The sequence below is a fragment of the Saccopteryx bilineata genome, chromosome 1 (assembly GCF_036850765.1).
Source record: "Saccopteryx bilineata isolate mSacBil1 chromosome 1, mSacBil1_pri_phased_curated, whole genome shotgun sequence".
Taxonomy (NCBI): Eukaryota; Metazoa; Chordata; class Mammalia; order Chiroptera; family Emballonuridae; genus Saccopteryx; species Saccopteryx bilineata.
In genome coordinates, this window is record NC_089490.1 from 9,845,666 (window position 1) to 9,868,589 (window position 22,924).

The 22,924-nt window shown below is 38.9% G+C and overlaps 1 protein-coding gene across 1 annotated transcript in view; it reads left to right on the forward strand.

Moving 5' to 3' along the window:
• Nucleotides 1-22,924, forward strand: part of LOC136319150 (uncharacterized) — a 348,276-nt gene that overhangs the window by 315,872 nt on the left and 9,480 nt on the right. Inside the window, exons 16-18 of the mRNA XM_066252549.1 lie at nt 15,591-15,611; nt 18,421-18,441; nt 19,850-19,870. Coding sequence (XP_066108646.1) covers nt 15,591-15,611; nt 18,421-18,441; nt 19,850-19,870 — 63 coding nt within the window. The remainder of the gene's footprint in view (nt 1-15,590; nt 15,612-18,420; nt 18,442-19,849; nt 19,871-22,924) is intronic.

Below are 22,924 nucleotides of genomic sequence, written 5' to 3' on the forward strand. Positions count from 1 at the left end.
ATTTCTCTCTTGAATATCTCTGGTCTTTTTATCCAAGTGCCCTCAGTTGGTCTGTCCTCCTTCTGGATGTCTGCTGTCCCTCCCACATGATTCTGAGAAACTACTTCTTTCATTAGGGACTCTGTTGATTTCTGTTTCCCTGTCTTTTATCCTTTTCTATTTCTCTTTGTCATTGTACACAGATATTTTCCTGTAAACTTTGGCTGCAGAAATCTTAAAGAGAATTGTCACAGTTTCATTCAGAATTTGGTGAGATGAAATGCTTCAAGCAGACAGATACATGGTGTTTAGTATATACAGATGTAGATATAGACATGTATATATTAGACCGTGTGTGTGTGTGTGTGTGTGTGTATATATGTGTGTGTGTGTGTGTGTGTATCAGTGTGTGTTTTTGGAAAATATACAAACTTAGGACTTCTGTTTAATATTCTAAATTTGAGTGCCTGTTACTATGCAATTGATACTTCTCCAAACCCTTGAGAGAACAGTCTCTGAAATCAGCATTCAGTGCCTCTGTCCATTGTCTCCTCAAAGCCAGTGTCATGATAAATACTTTGAATCACTCACTGGTCAGATGTGACAGAGTGGGGCATCCCTCTCCCACTGTCCTTGATCATATGACCCAGGTGTTCCAAAGTTTCTAAGTATTTCACCCAATTTTTTGAGCTTTTAAAAATACTTAAACGTGCCAGTTTCTTATTCTTTCTCCTTATTGTTATCACAGTTTACAAATGTCAAACAGCACTTAAAAATATGTAGTTTTGCTGAAGAATGTAATATCTTAGGGTGAGTTCATAAGTAATAAATCTCTGATCTGTACATAATATCTATAGGACACAAAAAATAAATATTGACTGCGATATATCTCCAAAAAAAAAAAAGAACATTAATCAATCAAAGCTTAATAGTATCTTTTTCTAAAGACAATTTCAATTATATTTTTGTTTCCTTAGGAATGGTCTTTAGGAATATGCCCCGCTATACATATACAGAGCAGGTGTTATATGACTAGTGAAACAGAAACAGGTTGAGACAGATGGTGCCTCTACTGTACACGTCCCCATCACTGGTGAAGTAACTGTCCCGCATGTGAATATGTTTGTTTTTAGCCTTAAAATGGTGATAGTCCAGTGACAGAGGAACACTTAGTATTGCACATCCCAGCATTTCTGATCTCACTCATCATTTTATTTCCTGACTTAGTTTCCTGTGCACAGGGACAGGGGAGGGAGAACAGCACTGACTCTGATGGGTGAGGTGTCCTTTGGATCCTCAGGGTTCCTGCTTTCACAGACATGGGTTCCCGTGTGCTCCACAGTGAACTAGGAAAGGGACCTGTTTCTGTTCTCCTTCCTACCCTCATTGTGTTTTCATAGGGAATGAGTTGTTTATTTCTTCCTTTTGCTTTTCAGCCGAGCAAACTGCACAGGACACACGTAAGTACCGATAACCTGCTCCCCTTGTCCTCACTCAGTGACCATTTACCTTTTCTCTCAGTATCTTGATGCTCCCACTCTAATAACCACTTCATTTGCTCTCAATTTCTCCAATTATGGCCGCTCTCTTTGTCTTGTTGAAATTAAGGAGACAGAGGCTTTTGGTCAAATGAGTATTATCACTAATATTGATATATTTGCAAGTTTTGGTACTTTTAAAGTTTCTGAGTGTAAGTTTCCTCAAGGACAGCTCAGCTCATTTGATTCAAAACCTCACTTATTCTTTCTCTTCATCTGATTCACTCAGCTACATTAGGACATGACTTAAAACAGAAACTCATTCACAATAAGGTTGTGAATTAATTGGTGGTCAAAGACCTTGTGAATAGAGGCACAGACTATTCCTCCTCCAGCATACATCAGCAGAACAATGGCCCTTCCCAAGCAGGAAGGTAATTAAGAGTTTCACCTGGGCAGTGCCATTCACATGGGTAGCATCATTTTTAACAATAAAACTGAGCAAACTCAAAAGTCTTATTTTACCAACTCATTTGCCGAACACTGGCTAAAGATCTAGAAGGAGATTCAACCACCACCCAAGTGCTCAGAAAAGTTAAGAACATTTGACAAATACTGTGTCTGGGAAAACTATTACTTTTTGAGAAAGGGAGGAAATAGAAGTACAAAACAAAGAAGCATTCGTCATGAAGCATGAAGACTCAGAAGAGCTGCAGACTTCTGAAAATAACATATTGTAGAACATCAGAAGAAAACTTTAAGAAATAATAGGGCATTCTCAAGAAAAGACAAGATGATAATGGCTACTATAAAATGGTAAAGGAAGACATTTAGTAAGAACAATAACAGTCTGATGTGAAAGTACACTAAAAGATATTAGTGTGGTAGAAAAAAAATTTCTGGTGATAGAAATTTAATTAGAGAAAGCCAAGTCAGCTTACTACTATAACAGAAAGTGTGGTCACTTCGTTAAAAACCTCTCTCTGGCCTGACCTGTGGTGGCGCAGTGGATAAAGCGTCAACCTGGAAATACTGAGGTCGCCGGTTCGAAACCTTGGGCTTGCCTGGTCAAGGCACATATGGGAGTTGATGCTTCCAGCTCCTCCCCCCTTCTCTCTCTCTGTCTCTCTCCTCTCTCTCCCTCTTTGTCTCTCTCCTTTCTAAAAAATGAATAAATTAAATAAAAATAAATTAAAAAAAAAAGAGTGTAGAATTCTCAATTAAGGTACATAAACATTCTTTAAAAAAAAAAAAAAAAAAAAAAAAAACCTCTCTCTGATCACAAGGACTGTGGGTGGCAGGAGGTTCTTAGGAACAAAATAGATAGGAAGCTTACTACGATACAACATGATTAAAAAGAAATAAGGACTCCTGTGTTCACCTAGATGAGAGTCTCTCAGTAACTCTTGTGTATTACTGGAGCAGCTTTGTACAGTGAAGGTGCTGCAATTAGAAATGAATGCATACATACATAGAAGCATAAAAAGATCATATTAAATAGGGCAAATATTTCATCATGGTCCACATAGAATGGATAGGGATCAAGAATATTTTTATTAAAGAATCTCCAGAATATTTAAAAATTTAACACAATTTTAAATATAATTCTTTTCTTCTATTTTAAATTGTTTTAAATATTTATTGAGTTTATTGGGGTAATAGTGGTTAATAAACCTGTGCAGATCTGAAGTGCACAATTCTATCACACATCATGTGTACGTGGCAGTGTGTTCACCACCCAGTCAGTATCCTTCTGTCAGCCTTTTATTTATTTTAAATCTTTATGTCATCACATGTCACATGGTATTTTTATAATTGTAGTGATGATTTCAGTAAAATGGATTTTCAAGGCATTTTCTTTATGTATGGAAGATCTGAGACTGGGCCACCTTGCAGAAACAACGTTAGAAGATATAGGACACTCGCTTCCTTTTCTTCACAGTGTGTAGAGAACCTGTCTCACTCATGTGAGCTGAGATATTTGTTTCTCGATTAAGGGAGAAGCTCAGTTAAGTCGAGTGAAGAACAGAATCTCCGTCAAAGAAACCCAGTCCTTTCTCTCTCCTGAATTCAACTCCTATGAGTATTAAGATGGTCTTCATTCAGGAATGATTAAAAACAGAATCTCCAATACAGTGTGGTTAACAAACAACCCATTGACAAAACACGGAGGACGCAGCCCCCAGACCCCTGACCCTGTGTCACTGGGAGGAGCTGTGTGTCAGTGCTCCTTCCACAGTGTGGTGGCCACTCTGCACCATGTCACTGCTACAGCGGTGAGACTCACTGATGTGTTTAAAAGCATCCAATGACCATACAAAGCTAACAGACAGAATAACAGGAACATAAGTATTTCAAATAGAAGAAGAATATTTTTTGCATGGCCTGTGGTGGCCCCATGGACAGAGCCTGGACCTGGACTCTGAGTTTGTCTGTTTGCCCCTGGACTTGCCCAGAGAAGGCACACAGGGCAAACAACACACAACTGAACTGAAGACACGATGTGTCCACACACTATATTTCTATCTCCTATTCCTTTCCTCAGTTATATTAATATATAAAATATTTTGAAAAATTAATTACTTTACAAATTAAACAGCAAAATGAATATTTTAAATGTTTATATTATTTTACTAAATTAACACCCTTTATCTCCTTTTTATTTACTGTAGAATAACGGTGGTCAATAGTGACCTCTGAGCCACTGTGTTTTGGGGAGGCATGTGTGATTTGGGGCGTATGTGTGTGTCTTTGTGTGTGTTGTGTGTGTTTTTGTGTGTGTTCATTTGAAATTAACCTAATTTTGTGTTTGAGTTTATCAGTAAATTTGAATTCTCTTTGTGATTGTTCCCATGAAATTGACATTGACTTTTTTTCTTTTTTTTTTCTTTTTCAGAGGAAATTAAGAGACAATTAGGTAAAATTACTGATATTCCTTTACCGTTATTCCACTTGAAAGCATCCCGTTTGTTTCTCTCTTTGACATTTCCAGCCTTTTTATCCAAATGCCCTCAGATGGTCGGTCCTCCTCCTCAGTGTCTGCTGTCCCCACCCTGATTCTGAGACAGCACTTCTCCCATGTGGGCCTCTGTCCCTTTCTGTTTCCTACTTTCCCTCCCTTCTCTTCCTTCTTCTGTCATTTCACACAATTATTTCCCTGTAAACGTTGGCTGCAGAAGTCTTAAAGAGAATTATCACTGTTTCATTCAGAATTTGGTGAGATGAAAGGCTTCAAGTAGACAGATACATGGTGTTTAGTATATATAGAAATAGATATAGATATGTGTATATTAGTATGTGTTTGTGTGTGTGTGTATACATACATATATATATATAATCAGTGTGTGGTGTTGAAAAATATCCAAACTTAAGATTTTTGTCTAATATTCTAAATTTGAGGGCCCATTTCTATGCAATGGATACTTCTCCAAACCCTTGAGAGAACAGTCTCTGAAATCATCATTCAGTTTCTCTGTCTATTGTCTCTTCAAAACCTGTGACCTTACATCACTCACTGGTCAGATGTGACAGAGTTGGGTGTCCGTCTCCCCCACTGTTTTTGATCATATGACCCAGGTGTTCCAAGGTCTCTAAGTATTTTACCCAATTTTTTGAGCCTTTTAAAATATCCAATCATGCCAGTTTCTTATTCTTTCACCTTATTGTTGACACAGTTTACAATGTCAAACAGCACTTAAAAATATGTAGTTTTGCTGAAGGATCTAATAACTTAGGGTGAGTTCATAAGTAATAAATTTTTGATCTGTACATAATATGTGTAGGACACAAAAAATAAATATTGACCGCGATATATCTCCAAAAAAAAAAAGAACGTTAAGCAATCAAAGCTTAATAGTATCTTTTTCTAAAGACAATTTCAATTATATTTTTGTTTCCTTAGGAATGGTATTTAGGAATATGCCAGTCTACTGTACAGAGCAGGTGTCATATGACTAGTGAAACAAAAGCAGTTTGGACAGATGGTGCCTCTACTGTACACGTCCCATCACTGCTGAAGTAACTGTCCCGCATGTGAATATGTTTGGTTTTAGCCTGAAAATGGTGATAGTCCACTGACAGGGGAAAACTTAGTATTGCACATCCCAGCATTACTGACCTCACTCATCATTTTATGTCCTGACTTAGTATCTTGTGCACAGGGGACAGGGGAGGGAGAACAGCACTGACTCTGATGGGTGAGGTGTCCTTTGGATCCTCAGGTTTCCTGCTTTCACAGACATGGGTCCCCGTGTGCTCCACAGTGAGCTATGAATGGGACTGTTTCTGTTCTCCTTCCTACCCACATTGTGTTTTCATAAGGAATGAGTTGTTTATTTCTTCCTTTTGCTTTTCAGCCGAGCAAACTGCACAGGACACACGTAAGTACCGATAACCTGCTCCCCATGTCTTCACTCAGTGACCATTTAACTTTTCTCTCAGTATCTTGATCCCCGCACTCTGATAACCACTTCGTTTGCTCTCAATTTCTCCAATTATTGCCCCTCTCTTTGTCTTGTTGAAATTAAGGAGACAGAGGCTTTTGGTCAAATGAGTATTATCACTAATATTGATATATTTGCAAGTTTTGGTACTTTTAAAGTTTCTGAGTGTAAGTTTCCTCAAGGACAGGTCAGCTCATTTGATTCAAAACCTCACTTATTCTTTCCCTTCATCTGGTTCACTCAGCTACATTCAGCCATGACTTAAAACAGAAACTCATTCACATTAAGGTTGTGAATTAATTGGTGGTCAAAGACCTTGTGAATAGAAGCACAGACTATTCCTCCTCCAGCATACATGAGCAGAACAATGGCCCTTCCCAAGCAGGAAGGTAATTAAGAGTTTCACCTGGGCAGTGCCATTCACATGGGTAGCATCATTTTTAACAATAAAACTGAGCAAACTCAAAAGTCTTATTTTACCAACTCATTTGCCGAACACTGGCTAAAGATCTAGAAGGGGATGCAACCACCACCCAAGTGCTCAGAAAAGTTAAGAACATTTGACAAATACTGTGTCTGGGAAAACTATTACTTTTTGAGAAAGGGAGGAAATAGAAGTACAAAACAAAGAAGCATTCGTCATGAAGCATGAAGACTCAGAAGAGCTGCAGACTTCTGAAAATAACATATTGTAGAACATCAGAAGAAAACTTTAAGAAATAATAGGGCATTCTCAAGAAAAGACAAGATGATAATGGCCACTATAAAATGGTAAATGAAAGACATTTAGTAAGAACAATAACAGTCTGATGTGAAAGTACACTAAAAGATATTAGTGTGGTAGAAAAAAAATTTTGGTGATACAAATTTAATTAGAGAAAGCCAAGTCAGCTCACTACTGTAACAGAAAGTGGGTCACTGCGCTAAAAACCTCTCTCTGATCACAAGGACTGTGGGTGGCAGGAGGTTCTTAGGAACAAAATAGATAGGAAGCTTACTACGATACAACATGATTAAAAAGAAATAAGGACTCCTGTGTTCACCTAGATGAGAGTCTCTCAGTAACTCTTGTGTATTACTGGGGCAGCTTTGTACAATGAAGGTGTTGCAATTAGAAATGAATGCATACATACATAGAAGCATAAAAAGATCGTATTAAATAGGGCAAATATTTCATCGTAGTTCACATAGAATGGATAGGAATCAAGAATATTTTTATTAAAGAATCTCCAGAATATTTAAAAATTTAACACAATATTAAATATAATTTTTTTCTTCTATTTTAAATTGTTTTAAATATTTATTGAGTTTATTGGGGGTGAGAGTGGTTAATAAAACTGCAGATCTACCCTGGCCGGTTGGCTCAGCGGTAGAGCGTCGGCCTAGCGTGCGGAGGACCCGGGTTCGATTCCCGGCCAGGGCACACAGGAGAAGCGCCCATTTGCTTCTCCACCCCTCCGCCGTGCCTTCCTCTCTGTCTCTCTCTTCCCCTCCCGCAGCCAAGGCTCCATTGGAGCAAAGATGGCCCGGGTGCTGGGGTTGGCTCCTTGGCCTCTGCCTCAGGCGCTAGAGTGGCTCTGGTCGCAACATGGCGATGCCCAGGATGGGCAGAGCATCCCCCCCTGGTGGGCAGAGCATCGCCCCTGGTGGGCGTGCCGGGTGGATCCTGGTCGGGCGCATGCGGGAGTCTGTCTGACTATCTCTCCCTGTTTCCAGCTTCAGAAAAATGCAAAAAAAAAAAAAAAAACCTGCAGATCTAAGGTGCACAATTCTATCACACATCATGTGTACGTGGCAGTGTGCCACCACCCAGTCACGTATCCTTGTGTCACCTTTTCTTTATTTTAAATCTTTATGTCATCACATGTCACATGGTATTTTTATAATTGTAGTGATGATTTCAGAAAAATGAATTTTCAAGGCATTTTCTTTATTTATGGAAGATCTGAGACTGGGCCACCTTGCAGAAACAACTTTAGAAGATATAGGACACTCGCTTCCTTTTGTTCACAGTCTGTAGAGAACCTGTCTCACTCATGTGTGCTAAGATATTTGTTTCTCAATTAAGAGAGAAGCTCAGTAAAGTCCAGTGAGAAACAGAATCTCCGTCAAAGAATCCCACTCTTTTCTCTCTCCTGAATTCAGCTCCCATGAGTATTAAGATGGTCTTCATTCAGAAAAGAGTTAAAACAGAATCTCCAATACAGTGTAGTTAATAAACAATCTGTGGACAAAAACACGGAGGACACAGCATTAGACCGCTGACCCTGTGTCACTGGGAGGAGCTGTGTATCAGTGCTGCTTCCACAGTGTGGTGGCCACTCTGCACCATGTCACTGCCACAGCGGTGAGACTCACTGATGTGTTTAAAAGCATCCAGTGACCATACAAAGCTAACAAACAGAATAACAGAAACATAAGTATTTCAAATAGAAGAAGAATATTTTTTGCATGGCCTGTGGTGGCCCCGTGGACAGAGCCTGGACCTGGACACTGAGGTTGTCTGTTTGCCCCTGGACTTGCCCAGAGAAGGCACACAGGGCAAACAACACACAACTAAACTGAAGACACGATGTGTCCACACGCTATGTTCCCATCTCCTATTCCTTTCCTCAGTTATATTAATATATAAAATATTTTGAAAAATTAATTACTTTACAAATTAAACAGAAAAATGAATATTTTTAAGTGTTTATATTATTTTACTAAATTAACACCCTTTTCCTCCCCTTTATTTACTGTAGAATACCGGTGGTCAATAGTGAGCTCTGAGCCACTGTGATTTGGGGCATATGTGTGTGTCTTTGTGTGTGTTCTTTTGAAATTAACCTAATTTTGTTTTTCAATTTATCAGTAAATTGAATTCTCTTTGTGGTTGTTTCCCATGAAATTGACATTGATATTTTTTTTCTTTTCTTGTCTTTTTCAGAGGAAATTAAGAGACAATTAGGTAACAATACTGATATTCCTTTACCTTTAATGCAAAAACATCTGGTTTATTTCTCTCTTGAATAACTCTGACCTTTTTATCCAAGTGCCCTCAGTTGGTCTGTCCTCCTCCTAGATGTCTGCTGTCCCTCCCACATGATTCTGGGACAGCAATTCTTTGATTTGGGACTCTGTTGATTTCTTTTTTCCTGTCTTTCATCCTTTCTTAGTTCTCTTTGTCATTTTACACAAATATTTCCCTGTAAACTTTGGCTGCAGAAGTCTTAAAGAGAATTGTCACAGTTTCATTCAGAATTTGGTGAGATGAAAGGCTTCAAGTAGACAGATACATGGTGTTTAGTATATACAGATATAGATATAGACATGTATATATTAGTCTTTGTGTGTGTGTATATATCAGTGTGTGTTTCTGGAAAATATCCAAACTTAGAAATTCTGCCTAATAGTCTAAATTTGAGTGCCCATTCCTATGCAATGGATACTATTCCAAACCCTTGAGAGAACAGTCTCTGAAATCAGCATTCAGTGTCTCTGTCCATTGTCTGTTCACAGCCTGTGTCATGATAAATACCTTGTATCAATCACTGGTCAGATGTGAGAGAGTGGGGCGTCCCTCTTCCACTGTCCTTGATCATATGACCCAGGTGTTCCAAGGTATTTAAGTATTTGACCCAATTGTTCAAGCTTTTAAAATATCCAAACATGGTAGTTTCTTATTCTTTCCCGTCTTGTTGACACAGTTTACAAATGTCAAACAGCACTTAAAAATAAGCACTGAGCTAAGGATGTAATATCTTAAAGTGAGTTCAAAAGTAATAAATCTCTGATCTCTACATAATATGTGAAGGACACAAGAAATAAATATTGACCGCGATATATCACCAAAAAAACTCAGAACCTTAATCATTCAAATCTTAATAGTATCTTTTTCTAATGACAATTTCAATTATATTTTTGTTTCCTTAGGAATAGTCTTTAGGAATATATCCCTCTAATGTACAGAGCAGGTGTCATGTGACTAGTGCATAAAAACAGTTTGGGACAGATGGTGTCTCTACTGTACACATCCCATCACAGCTGAAGTAACTGTCCCACATGTGAATACGTTTGCTTTTGGCCTGAAACCATGATAGTCCCCTGACATGAGACCACTTAGTATCGCACATCCCAGAATTTCTGACCTAACTCCCTCCTGGCTTTCATTCCTGACTTTGTATCTTGTGCACAAGGGACAGGGGAGGGAAAGCAGCATTGACTCCGATGGGTGAGGTGTCCTTTGGACTCTCAGGGTTCCAACTTTTAACAACATGGGTCCCTGTGTACTCCAGAGTGAACTAGGAAAGGGGGCCCTTTACGGTTCTCGTTCCTGCCTGACATTGTGTTTCCATATTAAATGAGCTGTTTATTTCTCCCTTTTCTCTTTCAGCCAAGAGTGAACAGGAGAAACGTAAGTACCGATAACCTGCTACCCTGTCCTTCCCTCACCTGTTCCTTATTCCCTTGTCTTCAGTATCTTGTTCTTCCAACTTTGAAAGCCACTTTCATTTGCTGTTCAAACTCTCCAGTTGCTACCCCTGTCTTTGTCTTGTTGAAGTGAAGACAGAGCCTTTCTGTCAAATTAATCTTATCACTAAGATATTTGCAGGTTTTATTATTTTTAAAGTTTCTGACTGTAAGTTTTCTCCAAGGACAGCTCAGGTCATGTGACTCAGAACCTCCCTCGCTGTCATTTCTTTCCCTTAATCTGATTGACTCAGCTTCATTCAGGCTTGAGTTAAAACAGAAATTCAAATAAAATTGATTTGTGAAGTAAATGGTGGAAATAAATGTTGAGAATATACGAACATAATAACCAACTCCTGTTTTCACCTAGACAAGCAGTGTTTCGGGAACTCTTGTACAATGCTTGGAGCAACTTTGTACAATTAAACCACTGCAATTAGAAATGAATCCATACATATATAGAAGCATCCAAAAGTGATTTCAAATATGACCAATATTTCATAGTGGTCCACGAAGAATGAATAGGGATCAAGAATATTTCTATTAAAGAATCTTCAAAATATTTAAAAATTTTACAAAATCAATTAAATACTATTCTTTTCTTCAATACTTTTCTTCTGTTTTAAATATTTTAATATTTATTCAATTTCTTGCAGTAACCTTGGTAAATAAAACTGCAGAACTCAGGTGCACAATTCTATCGCACCCTATCTGTACATGGCAGTGTGCTCCCACCCCAGTCACCTATCCCTCTGTCACCCCTCTACTTATTTTAACTCTTTATGTCCCCACATGTCACACTGTATTTTAGAATTTAGTGATTTCAGTGGAATGGACTTTCAAGATATATTCTTTATTATGGAATAGATGAAATTTGTCCATGTTGCAGAAAAAACCATTAGCAGATGAAGGGCTTCCACTGCCTCTTCCTAACAGTGTGTGGAGAACCTGTCTCGTGTGTGAGCTTAGATGTGTTTCTCGGTTCAGGGAAAGGCACAGTGTGGTCCAGTGAGAACAGAATATTTGTCCGGGAATCCAACTCCTTTATCTCTCCTGCATTCTGCACCCATGACTGTTAAGATATTCTTCATTCAGGAATGAGTTAAAACAGAATCTCCAATACACTGTGGTTAAAGATCAATCGTGGACATAACCAAGGAGAATGCGAGCTCCCAGAGACTTGACCCTGTGTCACTGGGAGGAGCTGTGTGTCCCTTCCACAGTGTGGTGGCATCGTTACACAATGTCACTTCCGCAGCAGTGAGACTGATGATATGTTTAAAAGCATCCAATGATCACACTAAAGCTAAAAAATTGAATAACAGAAGCATAAAGACTTCAAATAGACTAAGTGTATTTTTAGCCTGGCCTGTGGTCACTCAGTGGATAGACCATGGACCTGGAACACTGAGGTGGCCAGTTCGACCCTGGACTTGCCCGGACACGGCACCCAGGGCAGCAGCTACAGCTACAGTGAAGCAGCTCTGAGTCCACACGCTTCCTTCCTGCCTCTCATCCCTTCTCTATTTAATATTAATAACTATAGTCTTCTGAGAAAAATTATTTTATAAATTAAACAGTAAAATTAGTATTTTTTTAAATTTTTGTATTATTTTACTAAATTAACTTCCTTTTCCACTATTTTACTTACTGTGGAACACCGGTGAACAATAGTGAGCTCTGAGTCCATAGGTGTGTGTTTTGGGGGAGGGGCCTGTGTGATTTGTTGTGTGTTAATTTCATGTGAAATTAATCTAATTTTAAATGTGAATTAATAAGTAAATTTAAATTCTCTTTGCGGTTGTTTCCCATGAGATTGTCATCAACCTTTTCTTTTTTTTCTTTTTCAGGAGAACAAAAGAAAAAAATCGGTAAAATTACTGATATTCCTTTCCTCTTGATCCCCTTGAAAACACCTGGTTTATGTGCCCCCTTCAGGTTTTCAGCATTTTTATCCAAGTGCCGTCTGGGAGCCTGTCTCCCTCTTACGTGTCTAACGTCCCACCCCCACCTGATTATCAAACAGCCCTTCTTCCATTTGGGTCTCTGTTGATTTCTGTTTCCTGGGCTTTCATCCTTTCTTATTTCTCCTTTTCTCACTTTAATCAACTATTTCCCTGTAAACTTTGCCTCTGTCTTGCAGTAAATCGTCAGACTTTTATTAAGACATTGGAGACATGAAGGGAATTAAGTTGAAAGAATCATTATTTTTAATATATACATATATTATAGGTTTATATTAGTATGTATATATGAATATACATATATGTATTTCTGGGAAATATTCAAAATTAAGACCAAGTTTTCCAAGTTAGAGAGAGCATTATTATGCGATTAATTCTTCCCAAACCCTTGAAAGAAAAGACTCCAAATTTTCACTGTTAAGTGTCTCTGTCCATTGTCTTCTCACATCCTGTGTCATGATAAATACCTGACATCATTCACTGGTCAGATGTGACAGAGTGAGGCGTCCCTCTTCCACTGTCCTTGATCATATGACTCAGGTGTTCCAAAGTCTCTAAATATTTTATGTAATTTCTACAGGCCCTTAAAAATGTCCAATCATACCTGTTTTTTATGCTTTGACATTATGTTGACACTGGTATCAAATGAAAATAGCAGGTAAAATTCAAAAATTTACCAAAGTATCAATTGTCTTAAGGTAAGTTAAAAAGTGATGCATCTCTGACCTGTACTTTTTATATGATGAGTACAAGAAAATAGTTGTCCAAGATTTTTTAAAAAGACAATTTAAACATTCAGATCTTAATATTGCTTTCTTCCTGAGAAAGGTCTTTAGGAATATGTCCATCTGTGTACAGAACAGGTGTCATGTGACGAGTGCAACCAAACCAGGTCTCTCATGATGGCTCCTCTCCTGTTCGCTTCCTCATCACTGGTTAAGTCCTTGCTCCTATATGAAAACGTTTGTTTTTTAATCTGAAAAAATGTGATAGTCCTCTAACATGAGAACACTTTAGTATTACACATCCCAGCATTTCTGACCTAACACCCTCATCGTTTTATTTCCTGATGAAGTTTCTTGTGCACAAGGGACAGGAGAGCGAGAACAGCATTTCCTGTGAAGGGTGAGGTGTCCTTCAGATCCTCAGGGTTCCGCTTTTCACAAATTTGAGTCCATGTGTGCTTCAGAGTGACCTATGAAAGGGGGACCCATTTCTGTTCTCCTTGACCCGATAATCTGTATTCCCTTGGAATGATTGGTTTATTTCTTCCTTTTCCCTTTCACCTGAGAGTGAACAGGAGACAGGTCAGTACCAATAACTCCCCTGTCCTTCCCTCACCTGTTCCTTATCCCCTGTCTTCTCTCTCAGAGACCATTTATCTATTGTCTCAGTATCTTGGTCTTCCAGCTCTGATTCCCCTTGTTCACATGTTGTTCAGTTTCTACCATTATGACTCCTCCACTTAGCGTGCTGCAATCAAGGAGTCAAAACCTTTTGTCAAATGAGTTTTATCAGTAGCACATCTGGAAGTGTAGGTAGTTTTAAATATTTGGGGTGTAAGAATTCTTCAAGGACAACCCTGGTCATTTGTTACAGAACCTTCCTCACTGTCATTCTTTCCCTTCACCTGATTCACTCAGCTGCATTCAGGCATGGCTTAAAACAGACACTCAGATACAGTAACATAGAGAAATAATACGTGGACAAAAATGTTCTGAATAGACTCACATAAGAACCTAATCCTATAATAACCTATATGAGCAATCTTTCAGTAAAATTACCTTTTATACAGTGATTGTTGCAAATTTGTACACTTTAGGTATTGAAATTAGAATGGAATATATATATACAAATTTATTTATTTATATATTAATGCATATATAAATGCATATATATATGCAGAAACATTTTAAATATGACAAATATTTTAGAGTTGTCCATATAGAGTAAAAGAAATAAAAAAATATTTTATTAAAATATTTCACATAAATACTTTTAAAATTTAAATAATTTATTAAATATGACTCATTTCTCCTAGTCAAAAGGTATTTTAATGCTTTATTTAATTTATTGGTGTGACCGTGGTTAATAAAGTATGCAGGTCTCAGGTGAAAAATTCTCTCACACTCATCTGTACGTGGCAGTGTGTTCCCACCCTAGTCACATATCCTCTGTCACCCTCTTAATTGTTTTAAATATTTATGTCCCCACATGTCACATGGTATCTTTTACATTGTAGTGATGATTTCGGTGCAATGAATTTTCAAGGCATATTATTTATTCATGGAATAGCCATGACTTGGCCACGTTGCAGAAACAAGCATTAGCCGATGTAACGCTTACCTGCACTTATTATACTTCGTAGAAAACATCTCTCGTATATATGTGCTGAGATGCATTTTCTCAGTTCAGAAAAAGGCCTTGTAATGTCCAATGAGAAACAGAATCTCCATCAGAGAATCCTAGACCTGTCTATCTCTTGCATTCAGCACCCATGACTATTAATATATCCTTCTTTCAGGAATGAATTAAAACAGAAACTCAACACAGTGTGGTAAAAATCTATCCGTGGACAAAAACAAGGATGACGCAGCCCCAGATCCCTGACCCTGTGTCACTGGGGGGAGCTGTGTGTCAGTGCTCCTTCCACAGTGTGGTGGCCACTCTGCACCATGTCGCTGCCGCAGCAGTGAGACTCACTGATGTGTTTAAAGTATCCAGTGACCATACAAAGCTCACAAATGGAATAAAAGAGACATAAATATTTCAAGTAGACCAAGAATATATTCAGCCTGGCCTGTGGTGGCCCCGTGGATAGAGTGTGGACCTGGAACACTGAGGTCGTCAGTTCGACCCTGGACTTGCCCAGACACGGCACCCAGGGCAGCAGCTACAGCTACAGTGAAGCAGCTATGAGCCCACATGCTTCCCTCCTGCCCCCAATTCCTTTTTTCAGTAATATTAATAAATAAAATATTTTCTAAAAACCAATTATTTTATCAATTAAGCAGCAAAACTAATATTTTTCAAATTCATATTATTTTAACTAAATTAACTTGTTTTTCAAAGTTTTTACTTACTGTAGAACACCTGCAGACAATAGTGACCTCTGAGCCCATGTGTAGGGGTGTTTATGGGGGGGGGGTGATTGCTGTGTGTTTGCATGTTCATCTGAAATTCCCCTAATATTAAATTTGAATTAATCAGTAAATTTCAATTCTCTTTGTGGTTGTTTCCCACGAAACTCACATTGACCATTTTTTCTTTTTCAGAGGAATTGGAGAAAAAACTAGGTAAATTTACTGATATTTCTTTAATCTTGATCCAATTGAAAACATCTGGTTTATTTCTCTCTTAAACACCTCTGATCATTTTATTCATTTAATGGCCTTTAGTCCATTTCTGTTTCCTACCTTCCATTCTTTCCCATTCCATCTTTTCTCATATTACAGAATTTTTTCTCTGTAAACATTGGCTGCTTCTCTCTTGCAGGAAATTGTCACAGTTTCATTAAGACATTGGTGAGATGTAGGGTGTTAAGCTAACAGATACATGATATCTAATATATGCATATATTATAAGATTATATTAGCATGTACATATATGAATATAAATGTTTTTTCAGAAAACATTTAAATTTAAGACCTCTGTCAAGTATTCCAAGTTTGAGGGCCCATTACTATGTAATTAATACTTCTCCAAACTCTTGAGAGAAAAGACTCCAACTTTCAGTGTCCAATAGCTTTGTGCATTGTCTTCTCAAAACCTGTGTCACGATAAATACCTTGTATCATTCACTGGTCAGATGTGACATAGTGGGGTGTCCCTCTACCACTGTCTTTGATCATAGGACCCAGGTGTTCCAAGGTATCTAAATATTTTACATAATATTTTTGGCCTTTAAAAACATGCAACCATACCCGTTTTTTATTCTTTGGCATTATGTTGACACTGATATCAAATGACAAACTGCACTTAAAAATATCAATTTATAGAAAAATGAAGTGTCTTAAGGCAAGTGGAGATGTGATACATCTCTTATCTGTACTTTCCATGTGAAAGGTAAGAAAAAAGATATTGATCTCAATGCTACAAAAAAATAAAGCAATCATTCAAAACTTAATATTGTCTTTTTGTAACCAGAATTACAATATTTTTTTCCTAGGGAAATTCTTTTAATGTACCATGTACTGTATGCTTACTCATTGCTGGAGAAGTCCCTGTTTCATATTTTCATAAATATTTTTTAAATCTCAGAAAGGCGATAGTTCAGTGACATGCAAACACTTACTATTGCTCATCCCAGCATTTCTGACCTAACACCCTCATCGTTTTATTTCCTGACTTAGTTTCCTGTGCACAGGGGACAGGGGAGGGAGAACAGCACTGACTCTGATGGAGGAGGTGTCCTTTGATCCTCAGGGTTCCTGCTTTCACAGACATGGGTCCCCGTGTGCTCCACAGTGAACCAGCTGTGGGGACCCATTTCTGCTCTTCTTATCAGATAGTCTGTTTTCATTTCGAATGAGTTGCTTAGTGTTTTCTTTTCCCTTTCAACTGTAAGTACCGATAACTGACTTCCCTTTTAATTCTCTCCATTATTCCTTATCCTGTTGTCTACATCTGCATGATCATTTCAGTATCTTGGTTTTCCAACTCTGATTCCCTGACTTCATTTGTTGTTCACTTTCACCCATTATGACCCCTCTAATTATATTGTTGTTACATCAGGAAGTCAGAGCCTTTATGTCAAGTTAATTTTATCAATCAGATATGTGGAAGTGTAGGTACTTGTAAATTTAGTTGGTGTAAGTTTTCTCCAAAGACAGCTCAGGTCATTTGATTCAGAACCTCCCTCACTGTCCATGACTTGTCCACGTTGCAGAAACAACATGTAGCAGATGTAGGGCTTTCGCTGTCACTACTTTATGGAGTGTAAACAATGTGTCTCATATGTGAGCTGAGATATTTGTTTCTCGATTAAGGAAAAGTCACAATAAGGTCTATTGAGAAACAGAATCCCTGTCAGAGAATCCCAGTCCTTTCTGTCCCTTGAATTCAGCACCCATAGGAATTAAGATTTCCTTCATTCAGAAATGAGTTAAAACAGAATCTCCAAAACTGTGTGGTTAACAACCAACCCGTGGACAAAACATGGGGGACTCAGCACCGAGACCCCTGACCCTGTGTCACTGGGAGGAGCTGTGTGTCAGTGCTCCTTCCACAGTGTGGTGGCCACTCTGCACCATGTCGCTGCCACAGCAGTGAGACCCACTGATGTGTTTAAAGCATCCAATGGGGCCTGACCTATGGTGGCGCAGTGGATAAAGCATCGACCTGGAAGTGCTGAGGTTGCCGGTTTGAAACCCTGGGCTTGCCTGGTCAAGGCACATATGGGAGTTGATGCTTCTAGCTCCTCCCCACCTTCTCTCTCTCTGTCTCTCTCTCCTCTCTCTCCCTCTCTGTCTCTCTCTCTTCCTTTCTCTCTCCTCTCTAAAATGAATAAATAAAATAAAATTTAAAAAATTTTTTAAAAAAATAAAGCATCCAATGAGCATACTAAAGCTAATATACTAAATAACAAAAACAAACATATTTTGAATAGACCAAAATATGTTCAACCTGGCCTCTGGTGGCCCCGTGGACAGAGCATGGACTTGGAACACTGAGGAGACCAATTCAACCCTGGACTTGCCCGGACACGGCACACAGGGCAGCAGCTACAGCTACAGTGAAGCAGCTATGAGTCCATATGCTTTCTTCCCGCCTCTCATTTATTTTCTCAGCAATATTAATAAATAAAATATTTTCAAAAAACAAATATTTTCTAAATCAGACACAAAAATAATTTTAATTTTGTATTATTTTACTAAATTAACACCCTTTTTAACTTATTTATTTACTGTAGAATACTGTGGACAATAGTGATTCTGAGTCATTGTGTAGCTGTGTGTTGGGGCAGATGTGTTATTTGTTGTATGTTTGTGTGTTCATCTGAAACGTGGTCTGTTTAACTTTAAATCTGAATATATCAGTAAATTTGAATTATCTCTGTAATTGTTTCCCATGAAACTGACATTAACCTTTTCTTCTCTTTTTCAGAGGAATTTATCAAAACAATAGGTAAAATGACTGATATTTCTTCACTCTTCATCTACTTGAAACATCTGGTTTGTTTTTCTATTTGACATTTCTGGCCTTATTTATCCAGGTGCCTTCCGCTGACCTGTCTTTCTCCTAGATGTCTGCTGTCCCTCCCACATGATTTTGAGACAGATTTCTTTTATTTGGAATTCTGTTCATTTCCCGTTCCTGCCTCTTATCCTCTCCCATCCTTTCTTCTGTCATTTAACATAATGACCTCCCTATAAACATTGGCTGCTTCTATCTTGCAGCAGTAAATTGTCACAGTTTCATTAAGACATTGGTGAGATGAAGGATATTCAGTTGGTAGATAAGAAAATTTTAATATATACCTATATTGCATGTTTATATTAGTGTCTATGTATATAGACATATAAGTAAGTATTTCTGGAAAACATTGTAACTTAAGACCTCTCTCAGGTATTCCAAGATTGAGGTCTCATTATTATGCAATTAATACTTCTCTAAACCTTTCAAAGAAAAGAGTCAGACTTTCAGTGCTCAGTGTCTCTGTCCATTGTCTTCTCAAAGCCTGTGTCATGATCAATACCTTGTATCATTCACTGGTCAGATGTGAGAGAGTGGTCATCCTTCTTCCATTGTCCTTGATCATATGACCCATCTGTCCCAAGGTATCTAAATATTTTACATAATTTTTTCTGGCCTTTAGAAATATCCAATCATACCTGTTTTCTCTGCTTTGGCATTATGTTGACACCAGTGTCCTATGACAAATGGCACTTCAAATCAACAGATTGCAGAAGGAAGAAGTGTCTTAAGACAAGTGGAAAAGTGATACATCTCTGACCTGTATTTTTTGTCTGAAGGGTGCAAGAAAAATTATTGACCTCACAGTCCCAAAAGAAGAAAATTTAATCATCTGCAGCCTAATGTTTTATACCAACGATTACAATTATATTATTTTTCCCCGGGACTGTTCTTTAGGAATATGTCCCTCTCTGTAAGAGCAGGGGTCATGTGAGGAGTGCTACAGTAACTGTCAGGATGGGTGCCTCTACTCTACACTCCCTCAATGCTGGTGGACTCTGTCTCATATGTGAATACGGTCTTTTTAAATCTGAACATGATTGTTCAATGACCGAGCAATGCTTAATATTGCACATCCCAGAATTTCTGACCTAACTCCCTCATTGTTTTATTTCCTGACTTAGTATCTTGTGCACAAGGGACAGGGGAAGGAACACAGCATTGACCCTGATGGGTGAGGTGTCCTTTGGAACCTGATAGTTCCTATTTTCACAAATATGGGTCCATGTGTGCTCCACAGCGGACTAAGAAATAGAGGGGCTTATTTTTGTTTACTTACCTACTCGATATTGTGTTTTCACTGGGAATGAGTTGTTTATTTCTTCCTCTTACTTTTCAGCCAAGAATGAACCGAGCAAAGGTAAGTCCCACTCACCTACCCCACTGTCCTTCCCTCATCTATTCCTCATTCCCTTCTCTTCAACTCTGAATGATCATCTACCTTTTGTTTCAGTGTCACCTGGCCTTGCAACTCTGACTAGCCATTTCATATTCTTTTTAACTTCTCCCTTTATTACCCACCACTTTTCTTCTTGTTGCAATCAAGGAGACAGAGCCTTTCTGTCAAGTGAATTTTATTAATCAGATACCTAAAAATTAGGTACATTTAAAGTTTCTGAGTGTAAGTTTTTTCCAAGGACAGTGTGGTCACTTGATTCAGAACCTCCCTCACTGTCATTTCTTTCCCTTCATCTGATTTATTTAGCTTCATTCAGGCCTGAGTTAAAACAAACACTCAAATACAAGAAGGTTGCAAATTAATTGGTGGACAAAAACGTTGTGAATAGATTCACATTCACAAGAACCTGAACCCGTATTTACCTACATGAGCATTCTTTCAGTCACTCTCCACAGTGGTTTTTTGCAAATTTGGACAATGTAGGCTCTGCAATTAGAACTGAACACATATATATAGACATGAACATCCACAGACCAGTTTAAATATTGCAGATATTTCTTAGTGGTCTACATACAGTGAAAAGTGATAAAAAATACTACAAAATTGAGTTTCATAAACATAATAAAAGTGCAGCGGTTACCAGGGGAGGGGAAGGGAGGTGAGGAAGGGGGTGAGGGGAGGGGCATAAAGAGAAACAAAATGTAGGGTGACGGAGGACAATTTGACTTTGAGTGATGAGTATACAGCATAATCTACTGTTGAAATGATATGGAGATGTTTTCTCTAAATCTATGAACTCTGGTTGACCAATGTCACCTTGTTAAATTTAATTGTCTAAATAAAAAACAAACAAACACATATCGGAATGACCCTGATAAGGTGGTGGTGCAGTGGATAGAGCATCAGACTGGGAAGTGGAGGACCCAGTTTCGAAAGTCTGAGTTCTCCAGCTTGTGCATGGACTCATCCAGTTCGTACAAGGCTCAACAGGTTGAGCCCAAGGTCACCGGTTAGAACAAGGGGTCACTCGCTCTACTGTAGCTCCCCAGTCAAGTCACATATGAAAAAGCAATCAATGAACAACTAAGGTGCTGCAACAAAATTGGTGTTTCTCATCTCTCTCCCTTCCTGTCTCTCTGTCCCTGTCTCTGTCCCTCTCTCTATCTCTCTCTCTGTCTCTGTCACAAAAAAATAAATAAATAAAACATACCAGAATGAATATATATATATATATATATATATATATATATATATATTTAACAGAGACAGAGCAAGAGTCAGAGAGAGGTATAGATAGGGACAGACAGACAGGAATGGAGAGAGATGAGAAGCATCAACATCAGTTTTTCGTTGGGGCACTTTAGTGGTTCATTGATTGCTTTCTCATATGTGCCTTGACCAGGGGCTACAGCAGACCAAGTAACCCCTTACTCAAGCCAGCGACCTTAGGTCCAAGCTGGTGAGCTTTTGCTCAAATCACATGAGCGTGCGCTCAAGGTGGTGACCTCTGGGTCTCAAACCTGGATCTTCCGCATCCCAGTCCGATGATCTATCCACTGCGCCACCACCTGGTCAGGACAGAATGAATATTATTAAAAATTTTTAGAGTTCATTAAATACACATCATTTCTCCTAATTTAAATGGATTTTTTTATCTTTATAAAATTTATTTGGGTGACCTTGATTAACAAAACTCTGCAGACCTCAGGTGCACAATTCTATCACACCTCGTGTAAGGAGCAGTGTGTTCACCACCACAGTCATGTATCCTTCAGTCACCCTTTTATTTATTACAAATCTTTATATCTCCATATATGATATGATATTTTTAAAATTGTAGTGATGATTTCTGTGGAATGGATTTTCAAGTCATACTCTTTATAATGGAACACACAATTCTTGGCTACGTTGCAGAAGCAATCATTAGCAGATGTAGGACTTTCGCTGCCTCTTCTTTACAGTGTATAGAAAATCTGTCTTGTGTGTGAGTGTGGATATTTGTTACTTCGTTAAGAGAAAGGCACAGAGGCCCTGGCCGGTTGGCTCAGCGGTAGAGCGTCGTCCTGGCATGTGGGGGACCCGGGTTCAATCCCCGGCCAGGGCACATAGGAGAAGCGCCCTTTTGCTTCTCCACCCCCCCTCCCCTTCTTCCTCTCTGTCTCTCTCTTCCCCTCCCACAGCCAAGGCTCCATTGGAGCAAAGATGGCCCGGGCGCTGGGGGTGGCTCCTTGGCCTCTGCCCCAGGCGCTAGAGTGGCTCTGGTCGCGGCAGAGCGACGCCCTGGAAGGGCAGAGCATCGCCCCCTGGTGGGCAGAGCATCGCCCCTGGTGGGCATGCCGGGTGGATCCCGGTAGGGCGCATGCGGGAGTCTGTCTGACTGTCTCTCCCCGTTTCCAGCTTCAGAAAAATACAAAAGAAAAAAAAAAAAAGAGAAAGGCACAGAAAGGTCTAGTGAGGAACAAAATCTCTGTCAGAGAACCCAAATCCTTCCTCTGTCCTGAAAATAGCACCCATGAGAATTAAGAATTTCTTCATTCAGAAATGAGTAAAATCAGAAACTCAAACTCAGTGTGGTCAAAAATCAACCCGTGAACTAAAGCATGGAGGACGCAACCTCCAGACCGCTAACCCTGTGTCACTGGGAGGAGCTGCGTGTCAGTGTTCCTTCCACAGTGTAGTGGCCACTCTGCACCATGTCACTGCCACAGCAGTGAGACTCACTAATGAGTTTAAAGTATCCAATGACCTTGCTAAAGCTGACAGACTGAATAACAGAAACATTAATATTTCAAATAGACCAAAAATATATTCAACCTAGCCTGTAGTGGCCCCATAGATAGAGCGTGTACCTGGAACACTGAAGTGGCCAGTTCCACCCTGGACTTGCCCGGACACAGCACACAGGGCAGCAGCTACAGTTAAAGTGAAGCAGCTATGAGTCCACTTCCCTTCCACCTCTCATCCCTTCTCTCTGTACTATTAATATAAAAAATACTTTCAGAAACACAATTACTT